The sequence below is a fragment of the Zosterops lateralis genome (genome assembly GCF_965231275.1).
Source record: "Zosterops lateralis genome assembly, chromosome: 10".
Lineage (NCBI taxonomy): Eukaryota > Metazoa > Chordata > Aves > Passeriformes > Zosteropidae > Zosterops > Zosterops lateralis.
Window position 1 is genome coordinate 19572314 of NC_139770.1, and position 9789 is coordinate 19582102.

A 9789-nucleotide genomic window follows, 5' to 3' on the forward strand; every position below is an offset into this window, starting at 1 on the left:
TATCTAACTAGGTGTGAGGAGGGGACTTCAAAGAATTAAAAAAAAAATTAAATGACTACTGCATAACTCCATGCATAGAAGGAGACTGAAAGGCTGATTTGTGCTGGGGATTTTTGACCAAAGTTCCCTGTCAGCTGCTGTGAGATGGATTCAAAGACCTTTCCTACTCTAAATCCCCAAAGGCGGGATAGAGCAAAGCCGTGTCTTGCAACCTGCGTCAGAGAGGGGAGAAATGGAGTTTTCACTTCCCTTTTCTTTGTCTGTACATCTGTCTCTCAGCTACACTGTGTGGCATGTTTAGTGCTGCATCTCCAAGACATATCTGCAGCAATGCCAGGACATTCCTGCAGGGGCACTGCCTGCATGACAATTTTGGTTGTCTATTCTGTACTTCCAACCACTCTGCCCTGCAGATCCACATTCGAGTGCTACCTGAAAGCAGCAGCTGAGCTGGGACTCAAAGTCCAGAGACAAAGGTGCAAACCCTGCTAGCCCTATGCAACCCTTGGTTCCCCAAAGGCAGAAGAAGTGCGGGAACTGCAGCACCTGGGCCATGCATGAAGTGCTATGCTGTACACTGCAAGGACAGCAAGGCAGGAGAGAACAGACTGTCACTGCACCAGGGGAGGCTAGAATGTGTGGGTGGGGAGAAGGAGAGTGAACCAGCACAAGCCAGCATCCATCCCTGTAAGTCTTCTTGTGGCTTTCAGTTATGTAAAGGCTTGATCAGCAGTGTCCAGCTTAACCACTGCTCTGAGATGAAACTGTGGGCAGCAGCAGCCCGAAGCTGTGTGGCCAGAACAGGGCCCTGCTAGATGAGCAGAACTGCATCGTGCAGGGCTTCCTGTCCATGCTGAGCAAGCGCTGTCTGCACACCAAAATTAGCCCAGCTGAACCTGGCCTTCAGCTCCACCAACATCCACATAGGCCTTTAGCAGACAAACTCCTATGGATTTGGCTGCCTAAATGGAGTCAGACACTGAATCTCATGAAGGGGTTCTGCCAGTGGACAGTAGCTGTAAGCTACAGAGTGATAACAAACTCTATTCTCCCAACCAAAATGAGAATTTGCATATGGCAAAGGCACCATGCAGTTGCTCTGACAGCCCTGCCTAGCCACAGTGCACTGCAAACCTCACCTGCACCAAGTCCTTGGGATTTCTGGTACCTCCAGTAGCTTCTCTGGAGCACAGCTGCAGCAGGAAGCAGAACAGCTCTGAATGTCAACCACTGCTTGACCTCACAGTGCTCTCCATGCAACAGACATGTATCTGGATGCAGAGCAGGCAGACCTGCTCACAACATGCGTTTCCATAGAATGAAACTGTTTGGAGAGCTTCTCCTGATCTGCAAACTAACACCAGGTGACAGGTACAAGCCCTCATTAGACATCTGAGACTAATTAGCTGCATACTTAGCTCCTATCAACTGCACCACCAAGCTACTGCTATTTTGCTATTTCCTTCAAATCCCATGTCCAGGCACACACTGCTCCTTGATTTGGAGACAAAAACAAGGGGAAGGGTTCCAAGTACAAATGATGATTATGGCAATTGAATGTGCAGGCTGGTTTCTGTGAGTATTTCTTAGTCCTTGAAGAAAGCACAGTACAGCTCCAGTTGCTTAAAAGGTGAATCTCAATCCCTAATATAAACAGCTCTGTGATCCCTAATGACTTGTTAGCTTGGAATAATATCTTATCTACACTACACTACACAGACACTACAATAGGTACTTTATCTAAACGGGTTTTGCTATAGATGTCCAGGTAGTACTGTAGTAGATGAATGTCCACACACCAGCCTCCCCATAACCAGGAAATAAATACTGTCTGTGGCATCATTCAAGATGTACAGTGGTCACCCAGCCTCCCCCCCTGCCCCTTATATTCAGCCTGTGCATTGCATCAGCATGGGAACTGCCAGGCTTAGCCAGATAAAATCTTAAGTATGCATTTCTATGTCATGAAACTAGAGTATTCCATAGTACTTGATGAGGAGGTTAAGTCTATAGTGCAGCAGTTAGCTTTGCTGAAGTCTAAATATACTACTCTCTAATTAGGCATCAGTGATAGGCTGTTGGCCACAAAGCGGATTTAGACTCTGGCCTACATCTAAAGAGCATATGAGTAATACCCAAAAAGTACTGGCTACCTGAGCCTCTCTGCTATTCCAGCCCAGCGTGTTACTGACCTGCTGCTTGGGAAAGGCTTAACAAGTTACAGGTATATTTGTGAAGGTCACTAGATCCCTTTACTCCCTTGGTATTTGCAGCATCCAGGTGCCCCAAAACAAATCTCCAGGAAAGTCAGGGCCTCTTTTCCCACCACCCATGAAAGCTGTCAGTAGTAAAAGGCAAGAGTAGGAGCACTGTGCAAGCAGACTCACAGACCTGAGCAGTAATACTGCAAAGGATCCTATGGGACTTGCTAGTGTTCACCAAAGGGGATATGTGTTCTGAGAGACCTCTGAAACGCAGGTGTTTTTCTTCACCATGAGGGCAAACAAACATATTTTCCTTGCAGTCATTGAACATGTGTGCACACAGAGGATACAACACACAGGAAACAAGCACAGACTGGTTCATATGAAGAATTTTGTCCAGAGACATGGGTAACACTTTCCTAGCTCCATCTGCTCTGATGTGTCTCACCTTGTAGCCATTTGTTTCTGGCCAGTCCCTTGTCTAGTCATTGTAGAATGCCCCCTTTCAAAACACACAGTATAGTAGTAGAATAGCATCTCTCTCACCAAAACTAGACCTGTTTCCTTCAGAAATCTGCTGAAAAACTATGTCTATGTTGGAAAGCCTTCCAGCTTGAGTGTTTTATGCTACTCAGGCCATGGTCAGTTCTCCTTCCTCTGACACGGGTGCTTTTTGGCTGAAAGTGGGGCAATGTTATTTGTTTGACCCAGCGCCTCATAATACACTGTAATAACAAGACACAGATTTGTTAACAATAAGAATAGTTGCTATGTGGATCATAGCTTGGCACTTGCATTAGAAAGACCAGCAAGCACTTCCCCTCCTGACTCTAAATTGGGAGCTCCCTCTGCAGACCTGTCCTGATCCTGCAGTTCCCATATAGACAAAATGCCATTTTTGCCACCTGCTCTGTCCCCCAACATGGAAGGGTCCTGGTGCCCTCAGTGATTCCTACTGTCACTGCCCAGAGAGAGGGAGGAGCCAGTGCACACAAGGCTGTGGTTTTCTTACACATGAGAAACTGCACCTTCTCAATGCAGTGTGAGCAAAAGGACAGCATGGGAAGTAAGGAGAAGGTTAAGGTAGACAGAAACCTCTGGAGTGCCTGGGAACTCATCAAGGCAGCCCCAAATGCACTAAAGAAGTTGGCAAGGAATATCCCAAGAGCAAGGCATCACATGGCCTTGCTGAAATAAGGAGACAGAAAGCCCTGAAAATTACAGGAGCCCATATTCCTACATTGCTTGTTCCTACAAAGAAGCAATGCCCCCTTACCAGAGCCAAAGCAGTTTCGTGAAGAAGATGACAGCAGATATAGGATAGTAAGCCCAACACCCTCTCTAGAAGTTTCTCCACAACTTAGTAAATACCACTCAGCACAACCTGCCACCATTTGTTCCCCTGCAGTCCCTGTGCTGTCAGCACATGATGAAGTCTATCAGAGTCTATCAGAGACCTCAAGGTGTGACAAAGGTCACACTTGTTTTGGGCACCTGATGTGTAAAAAGGCAGCCAAAGAAAAAAGCAAAAAGGGAGAACAGGCAATAGAAAACAAAACCAAACATGTTAAGTTGTGGTGTGTTTAATGGACTTGACGATCTACAGACAAAACAAGACAACACCAAACTTTTTACTCCTGTGTGCAGCAGGAGTAAAAAAAGACCTTTTATGGGGGACGAGAAATGACAGTAAAAATATCAGCAAAGATGGTTTTCAGAGGGATGCTGATGGAAAGGCTTGAGATTCAGTGTTCTGAGGGAAAAGCTTGCTTCAAGGTGAACATGACAAAAATCATCTCTTCACATTGTCTCTGGGTCCCATATTCAAAGAGGCAGGAAAACAAAGGTGAGCCATCGGGCCCAATGCCCATGTACTGCAGATCCGAATAAGCACAGAGGCCCTTGAAGAGTATGCTGGGCTTTGTCCAGTGTGCTGGATTTAAAGGGCTTTTGTTGAGGTAAATTCCTAAATCTTTTCGATCCCTTGGGTCTGTAGGATGAGTGTAGAGTAACCAACTATCCTGACACCTGGCATTCGAGGGAGGTGGAAAGGCAGTAATACTTCCATGGCATCCAAAGGGAGGTTCTGTTAGCCTTTCAACCCGCTGGCCTCCCTCAAAGTCCAGCCCATGGTTGTAGCTGACAGCCTGGATCCTGGCTCCTCTGTTGCTCCTTGCATTGCAGTAAAGGACCTTTCTGCCACAGGTATGCACCTCTGCTACCTGGCACTCCACAGCACTCTCCTCCCCCACAAAGTTCCCTTTCTCCCATGTTGCCCCATGGTCAGAGCTGATGAAGCAGAAGGCATGAGGGGTGGGGTGTTCCTTGGGGTCCAAGATACGATAGGCATAGGCAGGAATCACAAGGCTCCGGGCCTTGTTGAGCAATTGTAACCCATGACCTGGCCCCACGGCAAATGTGGCCCAGTTCTTGTACTCATTCCTAATGGTCCTGTCGGTGATGTCGTGAGCAGTGCTCCAGGTGCGTCCTTGGTCCATGCTCGTGACATAACAGAGACGTACCAGGTTGATCTTTGTCTTCAGCTGATGCTGCTCAGAGATCTTTCCTGGGACAGCTATGAAGAACAAGATGAGTTTCCCCGAGACCTCATCATATACTGGGCAGGGGTTCATAGATCGGTGGCCTTCCAGACGTGCACTGACAAGGGTCTCCATCCTTTTCCACTGCCAGGGCCCACAGGAAGGGAGACAAGAATGGAACACACTGTTACAAAGAGACCCACATTACAGTGCAAGGATTTCTAGATAAAACCTACAGAAGAGCATTGGGAGAAACAGACACAGGATAATGGATAGAGCAAGAAATGAGAAGACAATAATCTGGCATTGCCAAAGGCAAGTAAAAATTATTTAGATGACACAAAGCAGGTACACTTCACCAAGCATGGGGGTTATGTCCTTTTCAATTACTACTCCCTGAGGAACTGACAGCTCCATATCTCAATGCAGCTGGTGGCTGATGACACCCTTTAAAAAGCTACAGCAACTGATTTTTCAGAAATTCGCACAAATAAATATATGGCACACAGACATCCCCGGTGGTCAGAGTGCACTAGTACAGACACTGCGCTGTGTCAATTATTTTTTAGGAAGTCACAGAGAAACCCAAGCCCTTTTCAAGCATCCTGGGTGATGACAAATCCCTTTTCATTTGGGCTCCTGTTCCTCCACTTTGCTGTGAATGTAGGTGAATGGGCAACCCAGCCTACACTGAGGCACCTTGCTAGGGCCGATTACATGGCTTTGGTGTGGAGATTTGGACCCTGAGCTGTCTGACTCAGAAAATAGGTCACAGAGCTGGTATAACTACCCAGCAAGCCCTCTTTTCCTCTAATGAATAGCACATAACACAATCATGTTTCTAACACTAGCATTGCAATTAGAAAACGATGACTACATAATGCTATTGGCTTGGTAAGCAAAGCAGTAGTTTCCAGTAAGATTATATTAATTAGCTTTTCTGCCCTGATTTGCTGATTAGCCTTTTTCTTCATATATTATCTTTTTCTATCCAACTAATATTAACTTTTTTTGAAAATTTAGTATTGCCATTTTAAGAAACTCTAGCATGTGAACACAAATTACTAAGTTTACAACCAACTGAACCCCACTAACTCAATTACAGGGAGTTACACAGGATGTTACCTGAATAGTATGACACTGCAGGTGTGCTCAGAGGCTGCTTCTGCTAGGCAGACTCCAGCTCTTAAGAGCCTATAATCTAAGACAACCAACGAAGGTTTGGAATAGAAAAATATAATTACTTTTTTTTCCCCAAGACACTAATGCCTTTGCATATGCAAAAAAATTATTATAAATAGAGTTTCCACCACCCCCAGCCACCCAGCAGCATAACTGTTAATAATAACTGGTAGGTTAATAAGATAGCCAATTCACTGGCACCAACAAACCAGACACTTTTTTTGCATGGAGAGACAGCTATTCTCAATTGTTTTTTAAACCAGAAATTAATCCTAAAACAATGAAGTAAAATAAAAAAGAATAGTCGCTGTTTGCTAATTTACTCTTCCCCATCATTGGGGCATTTCTTCCTCTTCCCTGAGGTATTTCTGCCTCTCCACCACATTTTTCCTGCTACAACAGGATTTTTGTCCCATCTCTGTATCTGCATCCCCAGCTCTGCAATGATGGGTCAAAGCCACCCCTAGAATATCTACTCCATTTTAGTCCCCCCAACAGCTGCCTATAGGGTTGAATCCCAGCAGTTATAAGGAGATGTGCATTCTTCATAGCCAGATTTGTCTCCTGTACCTGGGGAGGAGAAGCTGCCCTGTTCCTACAGCAAGAGGGCAAATACATTCAACTCAGTAGGAGCAGGTGGGCAGAAGAAGGGCAGTGTCCCCCACTTCCTCCCTGCACTGGTACCTGAACGTGCTGCGTGGCTGGGTTGTACATGCCTCTGCGCATGACTATCAGCTTGGCATGCTCATCCACGGGGTCCTCCCGCTCCTCAGCAAAGGCCAGGATCATGCTGAACCGTGGCAGGTAGAGCAGGGCTGGAATTCGATAGCTCCAGGTACCGTTCCGGAATAATGTTTCTTGCTCCAAGACAGGGAACGCAGCCATTGTGCTAGAGGGAAGAGGACAAAGCACACTGCATTTTGACCCAGCAAAGTGTGATGGAGCTGATCCCACTGCTTTTTGCTCTCTCTGCTCAGTGGGACCTGTCCTGCATTGAAACATATTCTCTGCTACTTTCAGTTTGCCTTTCCTCCTGCTTTCCAAAGAGAACCTAGGCATAGCATAGTAGCTGGAACTCAGGCCAAACTCACCTCAGGAACAGCCTAGTTGGTCTGACTGGAGTGTCGCAAGGTAAGTACACCAAATACAGTTAATGAAAAAGCTGTGCTTTGTCTTTTTAATTAAATGCATAGGGTGGGGTCTTTTTGGGTTTTTTTTGTTTACTCTGTAATTCAGAAGACTGTTGATAATAAGACATTGTAGTACATGCCCTCTGAACACCATTAATTTCTCTGTTGATGTTGTATCCAAAACTTGGCTCAGAACTTCTGCTTTGCGAAATATGAAATTAAAATACCATATAAATGACACATTGAAGCAATCTCTGGCCCCAGGTGTGCCTCAGTTTGAGGATGGCAAGTGCCTCACTGAGCATGAATAAGGAAAGGAAAAGGACACCCCTCCTTCCTTAAGACCAAAGAATAGTCTGAATAGTGTCACATCACTTGGGATAAAATTTCTGACCAGGCAGAAGCCTTGTCCTCTTTACAATGATTTAAAAGCAATGTTATGAAGGAAAGCAAACATGAGGGACAATTTAAGGAAGCTGCCTCTGTGTAACTGGTCTGTGCTAAGCCCTTCTTCAGACCTACTTGGCCCTCTGTCCTCTTGCACCAGTGAGCCAACTCACCCCAGTAAAAAAGCTAGTAGATTGAGGGAATTATGTCTCAGCAGATGGGGGAAAAAATAAAAAATAAAAATAAAAATTAAAAAAAAAAAAAAAAAAATTAAAAAAAAATATAAAAGGAAAACCATAAAATTCTCACATGATGCACCAGAAACTGAAGGTTTGGATATTCCCTGCTCAGCAGAGAAGGCGGGGAAGAAAGAAAGAAAATATTAAAAAATCAAGCCTTAGATCTCTGACGCATTGAGTGGGTAGGATGGCAGGAAGAAGATGACAATACACTATGAGTAAGAAATTCAAATGCCTCCTACCTTGCTGAGGCAAGACTTGCTGGCCTCTTCGTTGAGGATTCTCCTATTTACCTAAATCTTGGCAAGTGCTATAGGAGCTACTGGACACAGATGAGCTCCTGATGTTCTTGAAGGCTGCCTGGATTATTCAGGACCAGATCTGAAGGCAGCTTCAGAGTGCTTGTACCTACCTGGAGAATAGTTTGCACTCTTCCATCTTTAAGAAGATTATATTAGCCAGCCTAATTAACATAGACTTGGTCAATATTTTTCGGGGTTTTTTTTACAGTGTTTGTTTCTGATTTAAGAAAACAGAGATAAACTGAGTTTATCCTCCAGACAAGTCTGAAGCACAAGGCTAGCTGGCCCACAAGACCATACATTCCACTCTATCCAGACCCATAGCTAGGCAGCGAGTATATTCCTTGCTATCACCTTCCAGAGGCTATAAGTGTTAGCAAGATTTGTGAACTCACAGCACTGCTCAGAAGGGTCTGAACTGCACTGTTCTAGCTAAAGCCAGCTGTAGAGTCCACAGCAAGCCACAGCTCCACTGCCACTCTGATCCAAAGGCACTGGAGAGGGAAGTCTATCTCCCAGGAGCAGCTGCTCCCTCCTCACTGTCAAAGAAGGTAGAGCAGTGTGAGGAAAGGCAGCAGCACCACCACTATACAGAGTGTTACCAGGACCGGATCACAGCTATCCATGCAATAACATGAAGGAAATAGCAAGACCTTCCTAGAACAAATAACTGTGCTGTTCACTACTTACCAGCATGGATCTGGCTATTTATGGCTCCTGAAACAGAAACTCACCAGTGTGCTTCCAGACTATTTAAAGGGAGATTATTTAAAGGGAGATTAGTCAGCCTGTCTAGTGCAGCACAGGTTTCCTAGCGTTCCTGCTCAGAATGCCATCCCCATCTTGCAGTCCCCTGCTTCGGAGCAGGGCAACAGGGAAGGAAAGAAAAAAATAAATAAAAGAGAGGAAGAAAGGGGGGGAGAGAGAGATCTGGGCTGGCCCATGAAGCCCTTGATTGAAAGCCAAGAGACTGGTGCCACGGGAGGCCATGCTGCACCCTGCTGCACATGCCCTCCCATCTGAGCCTGTCACCTGCACAGAGCTCTGCCCACACTCTCAGCCCCTCTGTGACATGCTCACTGTGAGTGTCACAACATCTTCCACTTACTGCCAAGTGGGGATTGAGGAAATAGCTGAACTGGGAATAGCTGCCATAGAAACAAGCCTGAGGTTCCTGGACACAGCAACTATAATCAAGGAAAATACTAGAATCAAGTGACATTTCCATCTATCCAGAGACTAAACAGAGATACATTTGAGTTTGTGTGCATATACACTTGTACATACAATCTCTACACACAATGCAGGTATTATGGCTGTATGCATATATACACACATGCTATGTATCCATCTGCAGGGAAAGTTTTCCATCCTTTTTTAAACACACAAAGTCAGTATTCAGCTTCTTCTACATTCTCCCTTGTGGATTCTCATGCAGAGATTGAGTCATAACAGTTTGAAGTTTCACACAGAATCAAAAATTCAGGATCTTTAAGTAAGCTTAAAATTCATCATATATATATATATATATATATATATATATATATCTCAAAAGAAAGTAAAATAGTGCTGCTTTAGTTACTTGCCCAGCCAACTGAAAGGAATTGATTTTTCTTTTGATCACAACCTGTATTCAAAGGCATGCCCACTAACTAGACCCTCCTGAATAAAAAAGAAGTAAAATTGGCAAACCATTGACTGGACAGCCATATGAAGAGTATTCCAATGCTCATACTCCAGGACTGCAGGAATTCAGATCACACATGCTAGTCCTTCCAAGGCTACATTGCCAGGGGATGCATGTC

At 45.0% G+C, this 9789-nt stretch overlaps 1 protein-coding gene across 1 annotated transcript; it reads right to left on the reverse strand.

The window, feature by feature from the left end:
- Positions 1 to 3882: 3882 nt before the first annotated feature.
- NEU2 (neuraminidase 2) lies at positions 3883 to 9789 on the reverse strand. Its single transcript, XM_083868583.1, has 3 exons — positions 9677 to 9789; positions 6611 to 6815; positions 3883 to 4888 (listed from the first exon to the last, which is right to left on the reverse strand). The coding sequence occupies exons 1-3, from the start codon at positions 9715 to 9717 to the stop codon at positions 3950 to 3952; spliced, it is 1185 nt and encodes a 394-aa protein (XP_083724709.1). The 5' UTR covers positions 9718 to 9789; the 3' UTR covers positions 3883 to 3949.

Excerpts from the sequence above, each read along its gene's own strand:
- NEU2 (XM_083868583.1), bottom strand. The coding sequence starts at position 9,717 with ATGAGCATTGGAATACTCTTCATATGGCTGTCCAGTCAATG. Across the intron at positions 6,816-9,676 it reads ATATGGCTGTCCAGTCAATG|CACAATGGCTGCGTTCCCTG; the intron begins GTTTGCCAATTT and ends TCTTCCCTCTAG. Across the intron at positions 4,889-6,610 it reads CAGCCACGCAGCACGTTCAG|TGGAAAAGGATGGAGACCCT; the intron begins GTACCAGTGCAG and ends GGGCCCTGGCAG.